General features: G+C 38.3%; 1 protein-coding gene across 4 annotated transcripts in view; it reads left to right on the forward strand.

Moving 5' to 3' along the window:
• The window catches only part of CFAP97 (cilia and flagella associated protein 97), a 33,413-nt gene that overhangs the window by 1,032 nt on the left and 5,161 nt on the right, over positions 1-27,220 (forward strand). For 2 of the 4 annotated variants that reach the window (XR_012587128.1, XM_074588309.1), the window contains exons 1-4: positions 6,874-7,062; positions 9,562-10,623; positions 10,713-10,784; positions 21,418-21,680. Coding sequence is in view for 2 of the 4 variants with exons in the window: in XM_074588309.1 (XP_074444410.1) it covers positions 7,041-7,062; positions 9,562-10,623; positions 10,713-10,784; positions 21,418-21,680 (1,419 nt within the window). In the remaining 2 variants the exon portion in view is untranslated. Of the gene's footprint in view, positions 1-6,873; positions 7,063-9,561; positions 10,624-10,712; positions 10,785-21,417; positions 21,681-27,220 lie in introns of those variants that run through there. The other 2 variants (XR_012587129.1, XM_074588310.1) reach the window with 1 other exon arrangement.

Raw genomic sequence — 27,220 nt, forward strand, 5'->3', positions numbered from 1 at the left:
AAATCCAGGGCCTTTCTTCTTGGCTGTCGTTTCTGCAGCCCCTGCAGCGGAGCAGAGTACTGAATTCATTCCAAAGCATCTCAGTGAGTTGATACAACAAACAGCAACATATGTTGTGCTCGTGAGGCTCTGCTTTTTCTGGCATTTTCACATGATATTGGGGAAATTAGCATTTTAAATACAGTTTAGCATGGCTTCTGGCACAACCTAATTTAAGGTTATGTCACTTCTGTTATGCCTGGCTAAAGTTTTTCCTTTGTGTTTCTGTTAAACACAATTTTTTCAGAAACTGGTTTTATGATAGCATGCAAATGTTTACACTTGTTCATTCTTACTATAAAACATACAAAAAGCATCTAGAGTTTGCATTTGGACATCTATATATTTTAAAATTGTAGGGTTAAAGTTTCTATGCAACATTCATGGAAACAGCAGGAAAACTATGTGGGATGGAATGAATAAAACAGAAATAGTGGTGCTAAATTTCTTTTGTATCCTTGCATTTTTCTTTTATGAGGTGCTCGATACAGAGCATCTAGTGCATTGTGCACATTTTCGCTTCTGTGAAAAAATAGTTAATCTCTCTTTCTTGGATAGAAAGCAACCACTGGAGTTGTCAACGCAGAGAGAACAAAGTTCCACAAAAAGTTAAATTCTTCAGAGGAGCTATTTGAAGACTAAAAAGAAATCATTATTAGAAAATTAGTCACCGGATGTTAACTTAAGAATGGGTTTGTCAAATAATTGGTATTTTAAAATATCTTTTACAAAAATTTGGACTTGGCTTCTGGAATGCTTCAAGCTCTCCCACCACTTTTTCCTGTTTGTTTTGGGGATTTTTTTTTTGTTTGGCTTTTTTTTTTTTCTTGTAGTGCATTTTCCTTTGTATTTTCTTGTCTTTGATAATCCTTGTAATGGTATGGAATGGAGACCAGAGAAAAGGAGCGAACAAGTGATTTGGGGACATTCTCTTAATTTTCTTGGGACTTTAAGCTTTTATGACCTACTGGGATTTTTGGTTTGTGCTTGCCCATGTTTAAAAGGGCATTCAGAGGGTCCCGTGTATCTGTGTAAGCGTTACATGGGCTCAGAAGGGCCATCAGGACTGGAGTGCCTGTTGAGGCTTTGAACGTGCAATTGGCCAGTTCCTTTAGAGACTTGATGCAGGAGCACATCCAGGTGCTTCACTGAGGAGTATTTCAAAATTTGTGGGATAGATGTCATGTGGTCTTCTGTGGCATCGGTGACAGGAGCATCTGTGAGCTTTTTAAAGCCTGCCCAGTCAGGAGTCGGGTGATATAATACACCCGGAGCGTAGAGACAAGAGCCTCAAAGTGAGCCAGCTCTTAAGTGTGCCTTAGTATCCCCTTAAATTCATGGGAGATACGCAGACTGTTATTATGATGGATGTACCTTAGTGCTTCCACCAGAACTGCTTCCTGGTCTTACGTTGAACCAAGAGTGCTTATGGAATGGTCTAAAACATAACGTACATTCCTTGGCTAAGGTTTTTCCCATCCAAAAATCTCAACTGATGTTTAAGTCACAACTCAATGATGGGTGTTTGTCATTCTTGAAGTGTTTCGTTTTAATAACATAACAAACACTGGAACCCCAGGAAACCTGTATTATGTTGAATTTAAGAGAGCCCTGTCTTCCAGCTTTTTGTCTGCTTTTCCATACTGATATTTCTCATCTGAAGAAATGAACAAGTCATAAAAATAAAATGCAAGAGAGGATCTCGAGAGGGCTTTACTCACTTGCTCCCACTGCAGATTCTGAGGAAACATCAATACACTTGGACTATTCCTAAGTGATATTTATTTAAGCTGTTCTTTGAATACTGATTTGGTGGCTGAATTTCCGTACTTCACCCTGCTTATCTGTACCAGACAGTGCTTGTTCCTCTTACATAAAAATATATTCACTGAAAATTAAAAGAATTGCCTCTTATTTTTGGTGGCTGTGGAGAATGTGATCATTATCTCAGTGAAACTGGATGTGTATTTTCCAAACTCTGGTAATGGGTGTCATCTGTTGATCTGTATGGAAGCACATCTATGCCAAGTCTTGAGGGAAATGCTGACGACATGCCTATTTGTGCAGTCAGGTCACTAAGCATGCTAAATCCATAACATTAGAAGCATGAACAAACTTGTAGTTCAGTGAGCGTTTCTGTTGTTGGAGACAGTCCATGTGTTGTGCCACGTGGTAAGGATGGCCTGGTATTCTGGAGTATGCTGTGATTTATCTGCTGCTGAGCTCTGTCAGTAGTTTGTGAAATGGTGGAGTTGCTTCCTTTGTGGTCCTGCTTTCTCCTGAAGGACTGGCACAGAGTCTAACCCAGAATAAGCCAAGGATAAGCGGCATGTGCACAATATAGATGGTCAGCTCTCAGATGAAAGTTTCGATGCTCTTGAACTCTGTTATGGCTCGTTGGAAGGTTTGATGGTCACTTTCTTGGGGTTCCCATCAGTGAGTGAGTAGCTGTGGCCTGTTTAGACAGGCCTGATGGGCGTCATCACTGCCATCATTTAACCTCAGTAGTCTCTGAGGTCACAGGGTGACCTTTGCTGAACATTTAATATGTGTGTATGAGTGAAGTCCTGGAGCTACAGATCCATGCCTCTCAGCATAATGTATTGCAGCTTTTCATAGTAGGGGAATAGCTAAATTTTAGCTCAAGAGGAACTACCTTTTCTTTCTTCCCCCCCCCCCCCCCGTCCCATGTACATTAACTGGAAAGCCTTTGCCCTGCGGTCATCTAGGGCTCTCTGGTGGTCATGTGCTTTCATTTGCTCTAACAGATGATGGCAATTGACTTTGTTCCAGGACTTTCTACTGCCCATTTGCTGAACTGAATCCTTGCCTGAAATAGCCAGGAGACTCAGGGCTTCCTGTTGGAATCCTTTTAAAAGGACTCCAAAGTACTTTGGAGCATTTCCAGTGGGCCTACCTCTGTTTGGAGACAGAACTGCTGTTCTGAGGGCTAACCTGTCATAGGCTTGTGAGTTACTAAACTATATCTTACAGCATACAGGAAACAATATTTTCCTTTGTGTCCAGCAGAGAGAACCAGGGCAGGAAACAAAGAAAGAAAACAAACAAGCAAAAACAAAAACAAACAAACAAACAAACAAAAAACCACCACAGAGGAAAAAGGACAGTAAGGGCTGGGTATATTGACCCCATAAATTTGAAGCTAGGAGAGAGAAAAAGACAGTGAAAGGCATTAGAGAGCCAGCTGAGAATCAGCCAGAGAAGTGGTTTCAGGTGCACTAGAAACAATGGTAGTCCTGATCCAAGCTTGAATTAGGTGCTGTCAGATCTGGCCTGTTAGGGACAAGTGCTGGTTAAGTGGCCTGTTCAGACTACTGAGTTCAGGTGCAAGTCTACTGCTATCTCATGAGCCAACAACAAGCAGTTTGTCATGAATCAGCAGTAAATACTTATATGTAGGGTGTAATCTGAGCAAAGGGGTTCACCCCCATGTAGTTATTTGTCTAGGTGGTTGATCAGCTGCAACATGGTTACCTGTAACTGGACAGAGCCACGTTTTTTCTTGAAGGTGCACCATGAAAGAATGGAAGTGAATAGTTGCAAGATGTGACATGGGAAATTCCGATTAAAGAAAAAAAAAAAATCACAGTGAGGGTTGTTGAGCACTGGAGCAGATGCCCGCATAGGACATGAAGTGTTCATCCTTGGAGTTTTTGAAAACTTGCTTGGACGAGGCCCTGAGCAAAACTATCTCCAACTATCTCCAACTGCTTTAAGCAGTTGACTGGACTGAATAATGTCCAGAGGATCCCTTCCAGCCTAATTTTTTCTATGATTCTAATTCCGGGTCCTGTCTGCTTTGTCGTGTTTTGCAGAGTAACTTGCCTGTGCCTCAACCAGCCCTTCCATCTCGGGGTGTAGGGACAGGTCCAGTGCAGGGTGTGTAACTGTATGGAAGAGCAGAGCTTGGATAGATTTGTAGTGATGGAGTTTATTCTGAGCTGGGATGGAGGCCTTGAGTTTTGTAGGTTGGTTATGAACCAATCACAGTTTGGATTGGGGAAATTGGTACCCAAGTTTGGAGAGCATACGGCATGCAGAAATGCTGCAGCAGGTACTGTGCTCTGAGCTTGGAGAACTAGAATATCTGCTAAACAGGCTGGTTGTTTCATTCACTGGGGGTTTTCCCCAAGGGAAGTAGTTTCCTGAGAGGTATCTTCCCTCCTTTGCATGCTTTGTTGTTTCTTATTGGCAAAAATGAAAGCTTTAATTAAAGAGGAGGTAGGTGGGGCTGGGTATGTGTGGTTTGTCACATGTCTGGAAGCAGTTTCACTAGTTGATCTTTACCACTGTTGATTGTATCTGAGAACAAACTAAGTTTTGGGTTAGTCTGTTTTACAGGTTTTAAGAGGTATGTTTCCCTGTGTTTCCTCTCTTTTTAAACTAAACAAACCCTCAGAAGTTGGACTTTTCTAATCATCTTAAATTTTTTATTGCTCTCTTCTAGACATTTTCAAATCTGTCTTTTTTTTTTTTATTTTATTTTGAGCCTCAAGCCAAAAAAGAGGAAGGGAGGGAGAAAGAGGGGGTGGGGTTTGAACTAGTGTGTTGTTACATGGTAACTTGTTTAATGATTGTTATTTTTGAAAATGTTACGCAGATGATATGTTTAGTGTTTTCAGTCTCTCCCAAGTTCACCATACAACGAGGTCGTTTATCTGTCAGCAGGCTTAAGGGGGCAGGATCCCTGACAGAGGGGCAATAATGCGTAAACAGAGGATTTTGAAGTGTCCTGAAGAACATCTGCCATTGATGGTATAAATCTTTTAATTAAAACACTTTTAACCTTCCAACCCCTTAGTGCTCCCAGACCTGTTTCTGCTGTCTGAGATCAGGAGGGTGGGTCCCTGTTCTGAAGAGGTAGAAATTTCCAGATGAAGGAAGAGGTGCTGTCTGTGGCAGCTCTAATTGTACGGGCTGGGAGAAGGTTGCCTCCTTGGTTACTTCTTTCAGTATCAATTACACTTACAAAGCAAAATTAATAACCCTAAGCGAGAAGATGTCTTATTGGAGCCAAATACAATGTTGTTATTGTTTCTGATACTTTACATATATGTTTCTTAATACATCCTAGGAACAAGTCTGTTCGTTTTTGTTACAGGAAACATATTGTTGACTCCTGTTGAGTGTACAGCACTATAGTGCGGTATGATGGCCTTTATGGCGATGCACAGTATGCACACAGTAACATCAGAAATCTCAGATTCAGCCCACAGTGTGCTTAAGGAGCTTGTTTTCCACTTCTGTTAGATACCAGAATCTTAAGACATCCTGAAAGCATTTAGGGCATTCAGAGGATGTATGGTATACAAATTCACAGAGTATACTGTTCTCTGTGCTAGGAATTTGTATGTTACTAGATATATAAAGAAAAGGGCTTTCCTCTCTAATTAAACCATCCTGTTCCTCCATTATGAAAGTAGAATGCTTAAAAGAAAAGAAAGTTGATATCAGCTTGTACTTTGATTTTTTTTTTCTTTTTTTCTGTGATTTATTTCAGTACTCTCTGATGCGTATGTTGATTAGATAACTTTAACCAAGGTTAAAATAGCTTGAATCTTTCACTAGGTACTTAATGTACTTCATAAGTGCTATTTTCTAACATTCAAAAATGTTATCAAAAGGCAGTATATGTTCAAACACAAACCCACATCTAAATCTATATCCTCGCTATATCACTTTTTATGTGCTATCTTACCTTTGCATACAATACTTTATATTGCAGCCGTGCCTAAAGGCCTGCTATTAGGCATTACCTACAAAAATATTTCAGGTGGTGCTGTAGTTGGCAGCAGAAAAATACTCGATACTTTCAGTGTGAATAAGGTCTTGATCTTTGTTTAACATGGAGGCGGATGTCAAAACGCTGCTTGGCCCTTGGGCAGTGAAGCAGCTGGCGGTGGGTGGCCTGTAGAGGAGCTGAGTGGTCTGTGCTCTTGCAGTGCCCGGCTGGTGAGAACACAGATGGGGTCTCGGTAGGTACTGAGATGCTCAGTATGTCAACCTCTTGATGAGAAAGTGTGGGTCCCTCCTGCACTCACAGCCAGATTGCATGTTCCCCTTGGCTGCTTGACCACTGCTTTATTATCTTAAATGGGTCAAGCTTGGTGTTTACAGGTGAAAGGATTAAAAAAGGGGTATAACCTAGGAGGAACTGCAGTGAGGAAGAAAAAAAGATGAATGGATGTGTTTGGCTGGGGTAATGGGTGGGTGGTACAGTTACAAGAAATAGGGGGAGAGAGGTAGAGAATTATATGGGGAGAGGAAATATTGCGGTAGAAAAAGATCTGACATAATTAATGGCTGACCTGCTCATTTGAATTGATCATTTTTGTGTTAGAGGGTTTCATGGCAGAAAGACACAGAAAGCATATCTTTTTTGTAAATAAATACGATGGTCATTAGAATTAGCAGTTAATGTGTGACTCTAATAACAGTTTTCTTGGACTTTCAGAATATCACTTGTTGATTCTGTATTTTAACAATTGATAACATAGCAAAACTCTACTTCATGTGGAAATAAAATTACGCTTGCCCTGTATATAAAGGGGTGTGAACACAGCCAAGTTATCAATTTAGACATGGTTTATCAGCACAGTTGCTTCTTTTCTATTACTGCTTCTTGGCAAATTACAGTTCCCTTAAAGACATTCTAGATGCATGAGGGGAATAGGAACCAAGAGTACCATCTCTTCATTTCGTCTTGTTTTGTTTTTAATGGAAACTACAAAATTAATTAATGTTTAGTTTGTGAATGATTAAGAGTGTCAGTGAGAGAAATTGACCAACGCAGCATGTCTGTTTTCCATTAAGATGAAGGCTAAAGTCATTAGGGGGTTGTGCCAGAAAAGTGGAAAGAGCATTTGGCAACGAAATGACTGGTGTTACAACTGCTGCTCCTGGGGCAGAGTCAGGCTGCTAAACTGCATTTCTCCTGTGACCGTGGTTGCTGCCCATGAATCAGTTATGGCTCACTCTTCATGGAAAACAACCCACTAGCAGGTAAGCTATTCCTGAGTCATGCAGAGTGGGAAGATGTGTGCCCCTTGGCTGGTGCTAATGGTGGAAAGAAATGTACAGGCTCCTTGCTATCTTTTGCCACCTCTCCATTACCCTTTTGCCACTGTCTTGACTTGAATCCCATCCTCACTTAAAAGATTGTGTCCAGAAAAGAGACATCCAAGAAGTCGTGGTGGTACTGCATATTATGTTACAGCCAATGAGATACTGTTAGTTTAGTCTCCTTTGCAGGAGTAGCGTTATATAAACTAAAAATACATGGATATGTGTATTACACTTAACAAAATTTTATATTTCAAGCTGTACTAGTTGGTCTGCATCCACCTGCAATCCTGGCTTTTGCCTTATCTCCTTACGCTTTTACATGTACCACAGTTCTAACAGCATACAAATCTATGTATTTGAGAAAAGTGAAATACACCACCTGCCTACTTCTACCAATCAGTCATAATCTATCTGAAGCTACAAACTGGTGAGATACTAGTGCCTTCAGTAATAAAAACCTTGCATCATGGTTTTTGTTTTAACACTCTGCTTCTTTATTAATTTTCTTCATAGAATTGACTTTGCCCAAGTTGTACTTGCTAAATAAATAATTCATGATCTATAGTGTACAGGTAATGCCAGAAAATTCTACTCGATTCCTTCTAGTTTAGGTTACTTGAGGCAGAAAACTAAATGTAAATAATGTGTTACTCTTCTTATTTTTTTTTTTTATTGTGCATGTTTTGGTATATTAAAATGCACTATCCTTTTAGGAAACTTCTCTAGAACTTCCAGGAATTCACATGACAGTTGAGCATTACAGACTATGTAAGCTGCCCGAAGGCAGGGATCACAAGGAGTGACATGAATATGAAAAACTTCCAAATTCCATGCAGCGTTTCAAATTAAGAGTTCCCAGGTGTTTCTCTCCTTTGTTGTCTTGGAGGAGCTGGGTGCTTCAAAGAGTTTGTCTTCGTGGTACCAAAGTTGACCTCTGCTTCTATTGTGTAATAGCATTTTCAGCTTTATATAACACCTAACCATATTTTTTGGCTTTGTGAATCTTAAAACTACAGGAGATTCCACATCTTCTGCTTTTAAGGCTTACGTTGTGCGTTTTGTATTTGGGGTGCATATTTCAAATTCCTCTAAAACCGAGTATTATTTGAGAAGTGGCCAGACAGCTGAGTGACACAGACCTTTAAAAATTCTGTATTTTGAAGTAATTTTATCTAGAAGCTTTCTTGGGAATAGTCTTGCAGTTTCAAAGCAAGTTTAGGAATTCCTTTTTCACCTTTGTTTGCCATGGCAACAAACTGTATGTGGTTTAAGGAAGACCATCCATCTTGTAAAATTCTGGTTCTCCTGCCTTGTATAGTTGGTTCCGCTGTTGTCGTCATCAGTTTCCTTGGCTCTAAAGAATGTTATGTATTTATTGATTGCAGCTTACAAAATTTGTATAAAATCTGTTGTAAATAGTAGGAGAAAAGTACTGCTGGCTAGATGGGAACGGTAGTCTTTGATGCTGGCTAATTTTGTTTGGTTGTGAGGTGTTCGTTGTTGGGGGTTTTTTTATTTATTTTAACTCTGTGCATACCCTACCAATGTGTGGAAACTTTCATATCCCCCCTGACACATGCATGGGATCTAACACCATGTATTTCTGCAAGAAGTATGACGCAATAGGAGCAGACTTGTAGATTCGGTTAGCGCTGAGGACCTGATATCAACACTACATGTATTTGGGCTAGCTATAATCTGGTCCCACGGACTGAATGGTGACTGACTGCTGGTTTAAGTGCACTGGTTTTGTGCCTGGAGCACACTTTAAAGCTTAGTTTCATCTGAAAGAATCGTTTGCTCACTGTACTGTGCAGTGTGAGTTACAGAGGACTGTCGAGAAAAGCAGGATCCGGATCCAAACTAAAACATTACCACTGACACACCCTACATCTATTACAATTTATCCTACAGAGCCGTGGGTCTTTTGATGTAAATTGAAATTGCTCTTAATTTACATGCTGAAAGTCTGCAGTTTGAATGGCTGTGGCAGACAAGGTGATGACCATCACATACAAACATGTTTTTTCTTATAAAATCCAAACTAATGATAGCTCATTTGTGCCTCTAGCTTAGAATGGCTATAACTAAACCGACAAAATAAGACACTTCAGTTGCTTGTTTGTAATAGTTAAAACTCTTTAGCTGCTAACACTGTTTGACTAATTTCCTTAGGAGTAAAAGTTTTGAAATCATGATGGTTTTTGTTGGCTTGAAGTAAAGCTTTTCAGTCTAACATGTAAGCTCTGTACAATGTGGTGGCACAGGATTTCTTTATAGAACTCACTACAAAGTTGACCCTAGCAACATAATATAATTAATTGCAGAATTATAAAATACTAGAGCTAAAAGTGTAAAGAACAAAACTATTATACTAAAAGTGTACTTGGATTTGTTTTTATGCTAACGTTTTGAAACCTTTTCTGGTGGTTGCAGGTGGCACTTCATATTTCACTATGGACCGGTTTGAAGACGTATCAGATGGTGAAGTGGATCATGCTTTCTTTGACAGTGATTTTGAGGAAGAGAAAAAGAAAGCTGAAGAAAATGGTGCACGTATAGAGGAGGAAGAGAAAAAGAAAGCTGAAGAAAATGGTGAATGTATAGAGGAGGAAGAGAAAAAGAAAGCTGAAGAAAATGGTGAATGTATAGAGGAGGAAGAGAAAAAGAAAGCTGAAGAAAATGGTGCACGTATAGCGGAGGAAGAGAAAAAGAAAGCTGAAGAAAATGGTGAATGTGTAGAGAAAGGAAGTACAAATGCAGCTCTTGCAGACCCTGATTTGGTTTCTAACTCAAAGGATGCAAAGTGTTGTGAGAAGGAAAGTGAAGAAAAGCAGAAAGACTTGCAGAAGGATCAGCCCCTAGAAAATAGGGCAGATCATCTTGGAGATGCTTCTTCTTTGTCAGTTTCTCCAGTTGTGGAGAATGCAGGTACATCTGGAGTGACATCTGCAGCAAGTAGGGGAGCACAAGAGAATATTCCTGCTGGAATCCCCAAAATAGTTAAAGAAGGTGAAGAAGATTATTATACAGATGAAGAAGATAGCAGTGACGATGGCAAAAAACAGAAGGTTAGACCAAAGTCAGCTAAGCAGTCAAACAACATAAAAAAGGCTAGCAAAAAATATACTAATATTAGCTCCTCCTCCTCTTCTTCATCCTCCTCATCCTCATCCTCCTCATCCTCAAGCTCAGATACAGATTGTTCTGATACAGATTCCGATAGCTGTTTATCAGATTCATCTCATTCTTCCTCAAAGAGGAATGCCTGTAGGAACGCTCTTCTGTCTCCAAAACAAAAATTCAAGTCAGCAATGAAATTAGCAGAAGGAAAACCAAAGCTTGGTGACTACTTGGAGGAGTCTGAAGACACCGTGACTGACGTAACACCTCTGTCGACTCCAGACATCAGTCCTATCCAGTCTTTTGAACTTGCAGCATCAAACGATAAGAAATTAAAAATAAAAAGACAGGAAAATGTGAACCAAGAATTATATGGTAATTTTGAAGAATTTAAGTACAACATGAAATTTGTAAAAACTATGAGGCTGGGAAATCCAATCTTATGTCTGTATTTTTTTCATTAGATTCCGAGTTTGATCGCAGATATAGTCGAAAAGTCTTGCATGATGCCATGGACCTGAATCAGCTTTTGAAAGGTGACTTTTAAATTTTCTTTTTACAAAGTATCACATCTGCACATTGTTGAAAACAATTAAGTTCTAATAGAAGAAAATGAGGTTTTAAAGTGCCACATGTATTTTTAAAACTGGTTTGTGATTAAGCTGTGTTGATCTAATTCTTTGAATTCTTAAGTATATAAATAGTACTGATTCTGCAGTGGAAAGAAGCAGCATGTATATGGGCATGTGTTGATATGCATATACCTACAAGTAAGATATATGGGGGGGTGAATCTCTAAATAAGATTTGATATATTAACAAATTGAATAATAAAACCGCACATGCGTTTTGAGAAATCAAGGTTTACTGGACTATGCCACAAACTAAATATCTAAATTGAAACACCAACCTTTCTGATAAAATGCTGGGTTGAAAGGCAGTTCAAAGCTACACTATGTGATGTAGTTTTAAATACTATTTATCTATTTAAACTTCTGGTACCTTTTTGATAATGAAACGGAATTACTTGAAATCGTTTTTCTGAACTAAGTGTCTGCCTTCTAAAATACCATAAAGTTGAGTAAAGGTTAAAAATTAAAAGAAAAAGGTTAAAAATTAAAGAGAAAAATAACATAATTTTTACTAAAACTTGAGCGGTTGCTTCTTGCCAATAGATTTAATAAATCTTAATAATAAAGTCTAAGAGAGAGAACTTGGTATCTCTTTCACTGCATTCATTGCAGACCTTCACTGTATAGGGTGAGAATGCAATGAATAATTTCATGTGTATATCTTGAGGTCTACACAATGCTTTTGCACTTGTTTTCATGGCCTGGAGTTTTCAGTAGCGAAATCTATAGAATAAAAGAGGCTTGGCTCATGAAACCTGCTGATCTCGAGTGAGAAAAGCCTGTTACAGTCTGTCTGGTACATTTCAACCCAAGTTTGCTGTATTGCAGTAGGTCTGGCATGAATAAAACGGTGCATGTCATCTTTCTTCGGTTTGCACCTTAAAAGACTGAGTAAGGGTTCAAAAATATATTGTATGCATCACTTAAATTTCCTATGAGTAGAAACAAGGATTTGACTTGTGTGGAAATTCTTCTGATGGTAAGAAAAGCAGAGCTATCCATCAAGAAAGGTAGAGCTGATTCTCATCTCTGACAGTCCTAGTGCTCCAGCAACTCTTTTGTACTAGAAGAGGCTCCAAGCACTTGTCAATGTTGTTAGAAGAGTTGTTGCTAGGCAATTGAAATTATGATGTCCTACATCTTTATTTGTTCCCTGATAGCAAAAAGCTATTTAATAACTGGTGATTATGGAAGGATTCATACCATCCCTAAAACAAATGGGTATTATAGCTCAGAGTAAGTATTCTCAGAGATGAATCTCTGGTGGCGGTGGGGGGGAGTTTTTCCCAAAACTGAAAAACAATTCTAAATAACAATAATAAAGATTGAGTAATGAGAAGTAGAATTCATATAGTCTGGCAGCTAATGTTCCTGATTAACATGCATATTACTCCCAAGTGCCTCTCTAAATTGGCAAGCACAACATAGCTTAATTACTTTGGGTATTTTGAAGTTTAAATGGGGCAGGATTATTAATGGTGGAAAGTAACTAGTCTGGGAAAATAGGAGCTAATCTTATTCTGAGTTATTGCTTCCAGGTTGTTCTATACTCATAAAAAAAAAAGTGCAAATCATTCCCCCTTGGTCTGCATTAAATGTTCATCAAAACTGCATAGGCATGAACATTGCTTCGAGTGAGAACGGTATAAGCCCAGACCTCAGTGCATGAAAGAGTATTTAAATGATTATCAGGATGTCTCAGATTTGGTTTTAAAGTATAATAATCTTCCAGTAATCTATACTGATGAAGCATTTTGTTTAAAATGTTTGTCAAGTATGCTGGTAATATAGCTGGGCCTAAGCATTTACAGGAGTTATGTGAGTTTAATTTCCCAAGATCCCCAGAAACTTGCAGAATTTCAGTGTGATCTGTTACTGTGTTGTTTCTAGGGGGCGTGCAAGTAATTAATCTTGTACAATTCTGTGCACTGGTAATGTGAACACTTGGGAAGACTAGAATCTCTTGGATTAAAAAAAAAATCACAAGAACAAAGAGAGGGAAGAAATCTGTTAAAAGTGCATGGTGCTCAAAGAACAAATTGAGGACTAGAACAAGACTAGATATTAAGCAGTGAGGTAGTTCGTGTATCTTAAAATAGAATTCATTTGAAGCATTTAAAAAAAAAAAACCATGGCAGTTAAATTAAAAAGGAGTTGAAATAGTTTTTCCTCTGTTATATGCCCTTGATACATATTTGTGCTCATATTGCAAACTGTTCATTTTTGTAAGCATTTTAAAAAATCATATTTAGATTAAAAACATTATCATGCCCTTACATCTCCTAAAGCTATGCTGCTGCTTGATAGAAGCCGAATTTTAAGTTATGCTATTCTGAGTAATTTGAAATCTCACAAATAACATCATTCTAGTTGGAAATCTCATAGTCTCCATGCTGTATATTGTGCTTTGAATGCTTTTTAGGTGAGTATTGCTGTGCAACTTTATCACATATTTTAGAAATATTCTTTAGTGACCAGAATGCCGAATAAGAGTTTGATAAAGATATGTGGTAACACTTGGTTACTACATCTGAAAGTTGTCATTTTATGTATGCTGTTACCGAAGTGAGCATTACCAGGTACTGCAACTTGCTATGCAGCCTCCCTTCGCCTTATGGAAAATAACTGAACTAGTTTTAGTCAAAATGGCAGAAATCTACTTGGTATCAGTAGCTGTGGGCAAAGTGAAGATCATAGTTGAAAACTGGAGAGAAGCAGGTTCTGCATGTTGCCAAAGACAAACAAAGCATATGAATGTAGTGCTTATGTTGGCATTTATTAGACAGGAATTGAGTCCTGTTTCAAAGGGAAGGAAGAAGTACAGTAAAATGTGCATTTTCAGAACTTGTATGGTTGTATTGGCATGGCTTTGCGTGTGTGCTGATGTAGGAGGAGCGTGTGAAGAGTAGAGCATTCTTGAAAGCAGATGCAGCATGAAGGAAGACAGATAAACCTGTGCAGTGAAGAAATTGTGGAGCCCGGGTATCAGTAAGCTACCACGTTAAGGTATGGGGTGCACGCTCACGCTGTTTCAGTTTTAAGTTTGCAGTGGAAAACGCATCGCTAGAAACTGCAGGCCAGAGTGAAAGCAGAGATGGTGCAGGGTGGATGGGTAAACTCAGAACTTTTTGGATCGATCTGTGTTGGTGCGCAGTTCAGAGTGGCCTGGAGTTCAGGTGGAGGGAGCAGCTCCCTGCAGCACCCTCCCCGAGGAGTGGAGCCAGCCTCCCTCGCTCGTACTGAAGCCCTGCAGCTGCAGAGCCTGGAATACTACAACCAGCCTGTGTCATGTTACAGTCTAGGTCTACCTGGACCATCTTATTCAAGTTACTGCACTTAGTGATGACTCTTATTCCTGCATCGTGCATGAAAATTCTTAGGTGTAGCTGTGAACTGCTGAATTGTTTCTCTTGCTAGTGTTTTTTACTTCTGTTCATGAAAATCACTTGCTATTTGGGTGATGTGCTTACTTAAAATGTATATAAATGCTAAACATATGAGGCTTGAATCCTCTCATTTTTAATACATAAAGTCAATGTCTTTACATCATTTCATTGCAATGCTAAGACTGATGTCATATAGCTGTTGTCATTATGGTTTATAAGAACTATTGTAGCACTATGGAGTCAGCCATGCTACATACGAATCTAAATATCTTATCAGTGTGGCCGAGAACATAACTACTCACAATTTCAGTTACTCAAGGTTAGTAGGGTTTATATTTTACTGACCTCTCCTTGCCCTTTACCTATCTTTTTTTTTTTTGCTATCTGCATGGAAAAAAGTATAGGTGTGATTATAATTTTTCAGATAGAAAGACAATTCTTCAGTTGCTCCATGATGTTATATAGATTTTTGTATGTAATTGTTTTGTGAGTCAATGCTGTTTCCACTTTGCTATAAACCTTAAAGATCTTTCAGAAAATTAAAATAACTAAGAGCAATATTCAAACCCCATAATAATAAATGTCAGAGTTGTCTCCTCTGCTGTACTCTTGAGTAATCTGAACACAAAAAGAGAATTAAATATGCCAATGCAAAGAAATAGATTGTCAAAAATTGGTTTTGGAAGTGCTTTCGTAAAGCTTCACATTAGAAAGGTAGGAATAAAAAATTTAGAAATTTTTCTGATGCTGTTTTTCTTGATCCTATGTCTTGATCCAACGGCCCATGTAATTTTAAGGAATTGAGGTTATGCAGTTAGAGATGGGTTAAGCATACAAGTGTGAACTAAGCACTCACCCATTTCCATCCCATTATGCTACAGACTTGCTCTCTGTCTTTAAGCAAGTCTTTTGGTTTCTGTAGCTCACAATAGAGAGTTCTGTAGTAAAAATGCTGTGTGTCTCTTTATCTGAATTTATGTTGGGTATCAATACACTAGTAATGGGATTGCACAAGGTATATAGAGTGCCACAGAATTTAGCACTTTGTTTTCTTCTCCGTAAAATGGGGTTGATACCTGCTTATTTTACACGAGTGTCTGTGAGAATTAGTCTGTAAATCCACGGCATTAGCTATTATTAACTTGAGGAGGTGGTGTGATGGGGTAAGTAGGACAATGGGCCACAGGCTGAAGACCTGAATTCCATCTTTGAAGCTCTCGCTGACCTATATGCTCTCTGATAAACCTTTGCTTTTTCTGTGCCTTAAACTTTCCATTGTAAAATAGTCAGAGCTCACTTGCTGAAAAGCACTGTGATATAAATATCATTACTGTGAAAGTAAAAGCTCTGTGTTTCCGAATAAAAGCTATTGTAGAAAACTAAATAGCAGCTTCAGCTGAACATGTAGCAATTGCTTTAATTTTTTTTTTTATATAATTTGTCACTCAGGAAATAGATTAAGTTTTTTATAACTGAAACTTTCTCCTCAGGGATATGTTGTCTGTCTGCTTGTTCATGCTGAACTAGTATATTTGTAGAATAACTGTTAAACAATATCTAAATGTAAAGTAGACTCTTAAATATATACATAATACCCGAACTCTACAGCTGAACTAAATGTGCATAGCTTTTTCACTAAGTTTTGTTTAGTTTGTGTGTTCATAGTTTGGTCTGATTGTGTGTGTACGCATATACACATTCATCGTTTTCGCAGGTCTAGTAACTCATGTTAAGGTAGAAGAGCAATTATCAGCTTATTCTTATACGTAGAGTTTGAAAACAGTTTGAAAATCTTTAAGATTGGAAAGAAATCCAGACTTCCCCAACATCCGTAAGAAAACGTAATCTGGGGGGGAGGGAAAATTCTGCACCTGTAAGGTATCTGTTGTCTTTCTCATGACATCAAGAAGTAACTTGCAGCCCTATTTAAGCATATTTAAATAGGGAAAATTTATACTTGAAAAGCACGTTCTCCCTTTCTTAAAAAACATCAAATAATGAAACTTCCAAAATCCTTTTTAAAGAGTTCTGTGACATGAAATAATGTATATTCTAGAAATATTTGTTTAGAGATACTACAGTGAAATGGTTTTAGATTGAAACTAGTAGACATTGATGAAGAACTGTGATTTAATCCTTTTGTATTTTTCAGTTGTGTTACAGATGTAGTAGTAGAGCACTATACAACAAAACACCAAGCAAACTCAAAAGTGTAAGCACTGAAGCAATTTAATGCATTTTCCTCTACTGGGATTGCACCAGATACACTGAAACATGCATGATTTTAATTTTAGCCTTAATGGCATTAGGACAGCTGTATCATCCTGTCCTAATGCGTTCGACTTGCTAATTATCATTTGTATTTTATAGAAGGTTTGGCCTTTCTCACTCCGCAAGGTCATTTCAATGCTTACAAAACTGAAAGCAATAAACAGCTTGTTTACTGTTTAAAAGAAAGTCAGGTGTCTCTCCATGGAAACCAGCTTTCATAGAAATCCTGTGAATACCAGAGAATTTTCTTTTCCTGCTTACCAGTAAATGAGAAGTAGAACTGCACGCTGTGCAAGTCTTTATGCAAATGGTGCTGCTCGTTTATCGCCCTCCCCCCAGTTACTGATTTATAAGAATGAAGTGGTAAGTAGGATTTAGCTGAATTACTACCCACCGATAGAGTATGAAGCTACAGGTAAATAATACTTAATAGTTCCGAGGCTTACAAACCCTTTAGAACCTTAAATCATAACCTTAAACTGTAGTGTTGGCTCGTGTTGTCATTGGCCTCTGCAAAAATAGTCAGATAAACCATTCAAACACTTATGCTTTGTGATTAAAGAGTGTAGAAGCATTACTGAATAAATTGTTGAAATAACTTTGAAACTCAAATGTTGGAGTTAAATAACAGGAACTGTACCTGAAATATTTAGTAGCATTTAGAATAAATGCATTTACCTCTTCCAGGGGATCTTGATTCTTTTTTTGTTTATTGATGGTGAATTGTCCCTGGTTTTGTAGGACAGGCAGACCTGCAGAACCTTTGCTCACGGCTTCCTTAGATTGCTACTGCGGTTTATTTGAGCATCGTTTAAGAAGCAGTGACTTCGTGGATGTCCCCTGCCTTCTGTTTGTTTTGTTAGGAGTAAGCACTTACCCTGTAGTATTAGTGATCCTCTTTCAGTAAGAGACATGGTATGCATTCTGTTGCTTGTCTTTTTTCTACTAAACTTTAAACTCTCCTGTCGCACAGTTCCTAAGGAGACCAGTGTTGCATTTGCTGTGATTTAGAAAAGGTTATCCATGCATAGGCTTCGGTCAGTTATGGCTTGTTTTGAAGTGGTGTTTGCAGCTTAAATTCTTCCTTAACATAGATCTTAACTAAGTAAAACACAACTCTTAATTTTTTAATTTATCAGCTTGAAGAGCAACAAACTAACTACTCTTAATGTGTCATCTGATCCAATGCCTTGGTGTATTGCAGCACTGTTGCTGCCAAGAGCTACTTGTGAAATTTCAAATGTGGTTCGTTCTTAGGTCCTACAGAAGGCTAACTATAAAAAGATCAATTGAGGAACTGAAGAAACCAGTGAGGAACTAGAGAGTTTTAGATTGATCTTTTCACCCCTTCCCCTTGAAGAAAACTTGCTGCTGCACATGTTGTATTGGGTCTGAATTTATGGTGCAAAATTTCTGTAATTCAACAACGTATCAAGAGATTAGTTACTGGGTTTCAGCAGTCTTTTGCTCAGGCTTCACTGAGTAACTTCACAGCAGCACCTTGATGGTGATCTTAACAATTCTTTCACTTTATTGATATGTTTGAGTTGTAATACATTTGGTATTACCGCTGTTAGCGAGCCCTTAACCTCAAGAGTTGTCAGAAAGATGTTGGCAGTAGTAAAGTCAGTTTCTATGCTAAGTAAGTATAAATAACAAATAGTAATGAGGCTAAGAATAAGCAGCGTACTGAAAAAGTGGTCTGGAGTCTCTTTTCTGCCTGCCACAAGTGGGAAAGGCTGTCTTTGCGGTGAGGTGATAAAAGGTGTGGATGAGGCACTGTAGAAGGAAAATGTATTGAAAGCAAAAAGACTTATGAGAGGCTAAGGAAAGGAGGAAGAAAGAAGAGATGAATGAAGAAAGAAGAGTCTGTGTGTTGGGGGAGGGATGTGATTGAAGAAGCTGTAGGGTGCGAGTAAAGTTAGTTAGTAAAACTTTGTCATGCATTACTCAAAAGAGAAGTAATTAGCTTGATGCTTATTTATCACAAAGCGTTTTTAATCTGTGTTTACTGGTTATAGTTCATAGCTGCATCGTAAGAATATACACTCTCCACCAAAATATAGCCAGCTACCTTACAGAGAATTAGAACAATCATGTACCAGTGAAGACATGAAACCTGTATTTCTAATTAAAAGTGTCCTCATTCAGAATGCCATTGCTTTAAATGGAATTTGACTAGTTCACACCTTCCACAGAAAGAAAAGAGCTGTTTGGAATTTGCGCTGACAGTTACTCAGAAGCTTAAATGTCTCTTGTAAGAGACTGCATCACCAGTGGCATTGGTGCCACAAAGCTAGGTCAAGACTTCAGCTGAACAACTGTTCTTTGCCACAACCTGGTTTCCACATGATGTGCAGCCTTGTTTAACCTGTGAGATGCTATGGATATAAGGCAAAAGATGAAATCATCTTTCACAGCTTTGTAATAATACAGTTATCAGTTATGTAATGTGATATATAATAAGTATCTTCTTCAGGTGGTTGTTCAAATTACTTTCTTACAGCTATATTCTGCAGTGCTGGTTTTGCATGTTCCCATAAGGACATATTTAATTTTTTTTTTTTTACTGAGAAGTACACTGCAGATTGATGTTACCATGTGAATTGTGTGGCTCTAGTTATTTTCTGTGCATTTCTCTTTATCCCTTGTAGGTGGATCCAGATGAGTCTCATCCCAGGTTTGTCTCCTCAAATGGTGTTGATGACTGTTCTAGTTTTCCCTTGAGAATAACTTACTAAATTGTAAAGATGCCTTTCAAAACATGTATACTTTACTAACCTGTTGGTTGGTGCACTTGATCTGCGCTCATTTGCATTGTGTCTTGGTTTTGAGGCGATTTGCATCTTCTCTTGACAAATTAAAACAATACTTGCTAGTGTGGACAACCCCATGGTTAGAGCAGCCCAGGGGCAGTTCTTGCCTACATTGGCTACCGTACTGGTGGTGGAAGCTTACTAATTTCCAGAGGGATTTCGAAATTCGTGACCTGTTTGGATTTTGAGTTCTGGATGCTGTTCCTAAATTTCTCAAAGAGAGTAGCAATATTTGCTTGCATCAATTCGGGAATAAACTCAGTTGAGATACTGCAAGCAAGATTTCATTTCGTTTGTTTTGAAGTAAGAACACGCTCATCATTCTTTGAGGTTTTTAAACTATTACAGGCTGCCTCAGACATTCCTCGACAAAAAAGAATGCTGATGTGAAGTGTTTGCTGAGGAAATATTACTGCATGCCAGGGTTTGTTTTTTTTTTTTCTTTCTGCTTTTATCAAAGCTGCTGCTTTGAATGCCTGTTTTGCTTGTGTGTGGCTTTTAAGGGTAAGAGTGAGGGGTGTCTTCTGGAGGCATTGTGATGTTGGAAGAACGTGGGGAATGGCTTGAGTGAGGCTTTCTTGCCTGTGTCTCAGCTCCAAAAATCTGTTTGATCTAACCTGTACCATAGATAATGCAATGGTTTGATGGGGTAATACCATGAGAGCAAAGCTCTTAAACCAGTTGTCAGAAGATCTGCTGCAGAGCTGGAAAAAGCAAAGGCTTAGAAATAGGTCAGTAGCAAACTCCAGTGGAACTATAATAAACATTGCTGACTCTGGCTGAGAGCGAAGTCTTCAAGTTGTTATCTTATCTTGCAATTATGCAAGTCTGTCTTGCTGTGTATTTTTAAGTGCTCATTCTTTGTTTTTTTTTGTCTTGAAACCTCATATCCTGGTTTAATTTGTTGGGTTTTCTACTGTTTTAAATTGCCAGGCCCCAGCAATTTTTCTGCTATTCTATACACTCACTCATTTCTCTCCATCCATTACATTTAATTTTCATCTTTCCTGCACCAACATGATGTAGGATCACTTCAGGAGCAAAGGATCAACAAAATGACTTCAGGAAGTGCATTTTGAGTCTCTGAGTCACGCTTCCCCAGTGCCAATTTTCTGTCTGAAACATCATTTCTGTTCTGCCTCTCAGACGAGACAGATATTTTTAGATATTTTGGAGCAAAGTTTAAATCTCTTTCCTTGTGCAAACATCTAAATACTAATTTATGGTTTAATTTTTGGTTCCACAAGTTATTTCTAGTCATGGCTTCCTGAAGCTGTTTTCTATTGCATGGAAAATGTATCCGATGCTTATATTGGTGCCACTGATAATGGTGGCACATAATTATCACAATGATACCACTGTGATAATGATTATTTTCAATGTTGCTTCAGTGCTGAATAACGGTAGCCCTACTAGCATGCATATATATATATATATATATAAAATTTCCTATGCTGATTGTTGGTACCATAGTAACTACAGTAAAAGTGCTTGAGGATGGAAGTCTGAGCATATTGTGTCAAGGTAGAAGTTCGGCAAGGATACTAGTCGTAGTAGAGAACAGGGGTAATCAGAGCCAAAGTGGGGATCAGGAATACCGACCGTGCAGAAGAAATGACATAAGTGCACATAAGGCTGATTTATATTCTGATTTCTAAGTAACAGAGATATGTGACAGAGATATAACACAAATGCTTACAGAGCGTCTGTGTGCATATTGCTGATTCTTTTGTATTGCTCAGTTGTTTGCTGCATCTCTCCTGTTCCTCTGGATTGCTGGTCATGGGGAGGAGGGGATTCGTTGTGAGAAGGAAGCAGATGGTTTTTAACTAAGGCCCAAATTAGACTTGACTCTTTGTGGTGAAATTTGTGTAAAATCAATTTACTGAGGACAATTGGCATCCTTGAAAAAATCTGAAATGCATAAATCTGGAATTCGGATGGGGGGAGAGGTGAAATGTACATTGTTTTTTCAGGTCTGTTAATAAATCCTAATAATAGAATGCAAGATTTGTATTTGGTTTGTTTTTCTAATCTGGGTATTTTATTTTTTACCATTTTGAAGCTTTCCTACAGTTGGAGAAAAAAGAACAAAAACTAACCATTGATCAGCCATCTAAAGGAACAAGGAAAAATTACTCTTTCACAAATGAAGAAGTAAGACAGATTGATCGGGAAAACCAAAGGTTGCTAAAAGAACTGTCCAGACAGTCTGCGAAGCCAAGAAGAAGTACCACGTTGAAGAAGTCAGCTGTACCGCCTCCTAAATTGTACCACAGTGCCCTCAACAGGCAAAAGGAGCAGCAAAGAATTGAAAGAGAAAACCTGGTAAGTTTTGAGAATTGATTTGAATCAGTAAATTGAGGAGGACTATTTGTTGTCAGATGAACTGCTGCTAAAATCTGATAAGGGAGCACTTGGAGCTTTACTGCAGTAAGTCTGCAATGAATTTCCTTTACTATGCTGTTTGAATAATTGTTCATGTGGTTTGGGGGGGGGAGGATGATCCTTTTTTTCAGATGAAAATAGATTTTTGGTTTATATGAGCTTGCTTTTCTTTAGTATCATTCAATTTAAGAGGAGCAACCATTATTGTTAACACGCTCATAACTCTGGATAGCAGTCTGACTCTATTCATCCTGCTTCATGCATCATGATTACTAGTCTCTCAAGAATGGCCTTGCAAAAAATAAAGCAATCAATCCGGCAGCATCAAACCCATTGTACTTGAAATGCAGAGGATACAATGTGAATGTCAGTTTTGGGTTTTGACTCATTTTATAGCTCTCCGTCTCTTTCAATATTTGTAGCTCTCTGCTTGTCACAATCTTTGAATGTAATGGCAATCACAATAACTTACTTTAGTGGAAAACAAATTCAGACTCGTTTATAAGGATATTGGTAAAGTTGTCAAATAATAAAAATAATACTGCTTTGAATAAGATATTTTTAGCGACTGAGTTGTAATACATGTAATGACACTTTCATATCTCCTATTTGTTCATTGGTGTGTTTGAAAAGGAGATAAAATATAGTTAAAGTATTTGGAAAATTTATTGTGGAAGTAATTTATTCACTGTTTTTCTTCTGTGTAAGTGTAGGTTGCAATTTCCTTTCATATAGATAGAGAGAGGTACAGATTCAACATGAAGACAGTGTAATCGACCTGTTCAGGAAAATCCATTAAGCTTTAGTTCTTCCAGCTTTCAGACATCTAGATTGTTAAAACTTTTCAAAGTAGAAAACTTTCTCCCCAGCTCCACTAGGCTACGGTTGGCCAAAAGCACATCATACTTCACAACTGAAAGAATTTGGCATAAATATGTGTTATAGATGTCTGATACTTCTTATTGTCTGGGGAAGAAATGTTTTTAGGCTTCAGTGTTTTAGGTTGGTAGGAGAACTTTTATCATGTGTTGGGGGGTGGGGTGGTTGTTTTTAGTGTATTTGAAACGTTGAGAGCAGGACTTGTTCTTCCACATGAACCTTGATAATAAGAGTGTATTCTTAGGCTGTGGGAAGGAAGTGCTGTGTCCCTTACACTCTAATAGTAATATGCGGTACTACATAACAATAGGTGATTACTGTAAATTAATGTATGTGATATTTTACAATACACTTCTGTTTACTCAAAGCCACAAACCTTTTCTCGTATGATGTATTGCAATATTTTGTCCAAGAACGTCTTGCCTTTGTGACTTTTGGATTAAAAATTCAGCAAGCCTAAAAACACGTAGTCATTTCACATGTTGCTGGCTTAGTACCTGGTAGAGATTAATGGTGGTTGCTTATAGTCCGAGAAATAATATCCTTCATTTACTTATTCACTTATGCTTTAGTTGTTGTTGTCAGCAACATGCGTGGACATGCTTGACATCAGAATCATTCCTTAGAATTTATGTGAGGACGTCATGCTATCTTAGACTATAAGAAAATTTGGTTTATTCTTTTCTCTAAACTCAGGATGATATATTCCGCTCTTTTTTTTTTTTTTTTTGAAAGAGAGATTCAGCAATACAGCTCTTATGTTTTGTTTAACATTGCTATCCTTTTTCAGCAATTCTGTTTACTTTTTTATTCTGCTTGAAGTGTATGGGCACCTAAAGCATCACACTTGTAACACGTTGATTTTTCTAGCGCTACCTTTTGGGATTGCAAGTTTGACATGCTTTTCTCAGAGACTGGAAATGAAAAAAGCTGCCCTACCCTGCCCGTTGATGCGGGTTTTTTTGCTTTGTATAGCTAGAAGTTTGTGCTTCATGAACTTGTTTTCTTCTGGTCAGCAGCAGCTTTCTTCACCTTTGTAGACTAAAGACCTGGAATTCTATGGAACTTCCTTATCAATCTTTCTTCTGTTACTTGGCAGGATTTTGGGTTTTTTATGCAAGGCCTGAGGTACTGCATACAGGATATGCTGCTTGATACATCTGTGTGAAATGTTTGCTCAAGAAGGATGCAGGCTCTTGTAAATAATTCAAGGATAGAAATCTACAACAGTAGTCTGTGCAGGGGGTTAAAGAGTTTTGATGCAGAGATTTGGGTTTTTTTCCCCAGTTGGATTACAGCTTTTATAATTTCTTGTCTTGAGGTTAACACTTTGTCTAGGGAAAACTTTCACTTATTCAACTAGAACATTCTTGGAGTAATGCCTATATTTACTGTTATCAGAAAGACAGCTTGATTTCTGGTGCAGGCGTTTGGCATCAGAGGTGATGCAGGGGAAGTAGTTCAAATATTAGGAAATTAGAGAGGAATCTAAGCAGTTTGGTGCTCTCTAGATTTGTGAAAGGGTGCAAGGAGGTACGGGGAATATATGTTGCTCCCACGGACCCTGCTAGCAAGAGCTATGATGGAATAAAAAGGTGCTTTGCTCTGAAGAACAGTGGTTATAAGGTAGTGATTAGCAATTTATGGAAAAAGCACAATTGGCAAATAGATCACTGTTAAAATTAATGTCAGAATTTTGTACTTGCTGCTTTTGACTGTGTGCTTCCATAAGTGGAACCTGCTTTTCATTGCTTATTTGAGCTAGCAAGACCACAGTGCGTCTCTTGCCGACAGAGGATGCTGCTGATTCAGAAAACATTCTATTCTTGTGTTTGAAGGTACTCTCAACCCTGTCTCCTCTCCAGTGGAAAGGGACATGAGTGCGACTGATGCATTACTTTTTGTTCCCATGTGTCCCATGACACATTGATCACTGTTTCTGCCAGTATAAATAAGATACTCAAGTTCACAGACTGGACACTACGCCATTTACACTTCTAATGGTTTATTGTGTGATGCAAAAATCTATACTGGTATATACAGGTAAGTATTTGGGGACCTTGAAATACAGTATTGCAGCCACCACACCCATTCTTCGGTCACTTCATCTAAACTTAGAAATAATTCATATCTCTGTTTTGTTTTTTCGTTGTTTTTTTTTCCACCATCTTTATTAATTTTGACAAGGAGTTAGGTGTTAGATGACCTTAGTGGGCTAAGCTGCTGTGTTCAGCCAAGTTCCTAAGGAACAAGTGACCTTTTGAGATCACACTGGAAGATCTCAGCAGGTCTGGGACAGCAGTTCTCAAATCTTAGATCAAGGGGGGTGAGGGTGTTCTCCTTTTCTGTGGATATTTGGTCTTCCCACACATCCCTGTGCATTCTTCCTACCCCACTGCACATAACACTCCATGTTGTTCATTCCTCCACCTCGTACTCCCCCAAAATGTACCCTAAGCCCCAACAGATCCAACTCTCATCCCAGTTCCAGTGTAGTCACCCTCCCACACAAATAAAATAAATCACTTACTAAGTTTCTCTGCAAGGGCTGTGTTTCTCTTTTCACCTACGTGGTGGCCTCTATCAGCACAAAGATGTAGAAGATGTAGCTGTTCCGTTTAAAAGTCATTTCTGTAGATTGAAGAACTGTAAGACTCTTTTGACGTTTAGAGTTTGTCAGGTTAGAGGTAATTGTGCAGCTGGCAGTTGAAGAAAATGATGAATACTTGTGAGAACAGAAAGCTGTCCTTGAATGCACTGTTATCTGCTTCCCCCTCCCCCACCTGAACTCTGCAAAGGGACAGTGTGGTCACTAACATCGGTGACATTAGAGGAGGCATAATATAAATAAATTTGAACAGCTGTCAAGACACACTAGTCAGCTGGTTAGGATTCAAAAGAGGTGAAACTGAAGCCTTCATGCATTTAAAAGGCAAAGTGAACCAAAAAAAAGTCACATTTTCTTACATTCTCTCTGAACTCAATTTAGAAGTGCTGCATTTTCAGTGGCTTTTTTCTTACTTTTTCAACATAGCTGCAGAAAAGTGTGTACTGATTATTAATTTTTTTCCCTTTTCTGACAGAGAGCATTAGAATTAGCTTTAGTGCTCTCCTGATATGCCCAAAGTTGAATTATCAGCATTTATCTTGGTCCATTGTGTAGCAGCAATCTTTTGATACAGTGTTGGGTTCCTTTTTTCTCTGATTGTTAGCAATCTGACACTTCGTTCTGTCACTGACAATATGTATTTTAGTGTCTTTGTAGACACCAATCTATGTCCAGATGCCTAAAGTTATAAAGGATTATCCTATTTCTAGAAGGCAGTCATGCAGGAACACCTTCTATGAAATTTTTCCTTTTTTTATTTTTAAATATTATTATTATTCTACTTTCACTGTATAACTCAGTATTATAATAAAGTAAAAGAAGATGGGGGAAATAAAAGCCTTGGGGAGGCTTCTGCCAAGCTGAGAGGTCATCAATGATATGACATTACATGTGTGTTGAGCCTGAATCAAGAGCTCTGAGGAGCTACAATGCAATTTAGAGCGATTAATGACGTTCCTGTCGTTACTGTGTGTTACTCTTTCCTGTCCTTTTTGTGTTTTGTTTTTTTTTTAATTCCTTAAATCTGATTGGGCACTTATTTTGTTCCGAACACCTGGATTATGTTATGTGATCCCATTCTTTGGTCATTAAGATCAATGATGAAATTTCCGTTTACTTTAGTGGTGCAGGATTAAGGCTCCCAGAGATTTAGCACTTCAAAAGAACAAGGAAGGTGTGGGCGTTCTTCAGTCCATTTCTCGAAAGGAGGACATAATGAAAGAATTAGATTTATATGTATAATTGAAAAAGAATACTTGTTCAAGGTACTTGTGCTGTTGTAGAAGGTAGGTCCTTGGTTAAGGACCTCAAGATTGTAGGGTTGGTAATAAAAACATAAGAATGGGATTAGTTCCGGGTTACAGATTTAGGAGGTCAGGACTGTCATTTCAATGTGTCGATGAGTTCATTTCTGTATGCAGCAGGCTGTTCTCCAAACTGCAAAATTCACAACTGCAAATAGCGTGTAAGTTAACGTGCCCTTGGTACAATTCGCAGCAGAGGGCAAGGGAAGCACAGGAGCTATTCTCTCATTCTCTAGAAGAGCTTTTCTTAGAACACTTGTGCACCACAGAATCTATATCTGCTCTTTCCATAGCTCAGGGCTGTATCAAGTCCAGTGTTAACTGTTCAAAAAGTAATGTTTTAATACTGAGAGAGGTCTTTTGTTTTTTATTCTTTATTTGCTTTAGCAATGGGGACTTTATACTTGTCAAAATACAGGCATAAAAGCAAAAGCAGAGAATTGTATTTTAACTAGGATAAAGTGGGCATATATAAATACTGTATGTTCAAAATGAAGCCTGAAATTACTGCAGTGTTAAGGTATGCGAATTCTATGAGGCTGTTACAGTTGGAGTGAAGACTTGAAACATGCTCGAGACTCAGAGGAAAGTCACTTCTATAATTTACCCGATCCATTTGTGGTGGAACTGGATGTATCGAGAGCTATTTTTAATACTGAAGATAAATAAGTGGTCTCTGCAAGTCTAAA

This window comes from Larus michahellis, chromosome 5, assembly GCF_964199755.1.
Source record: "Larus michahellis chromosome 5, bLarMic1.1, whole genome shotgun sequence".
In the NCBI taxonomy this organism is placed as follows: Eukaryota; Metazoa; Chordata; class Aves; order Charadriiformes; family Laridae; genus Larus; species Larus michahellis.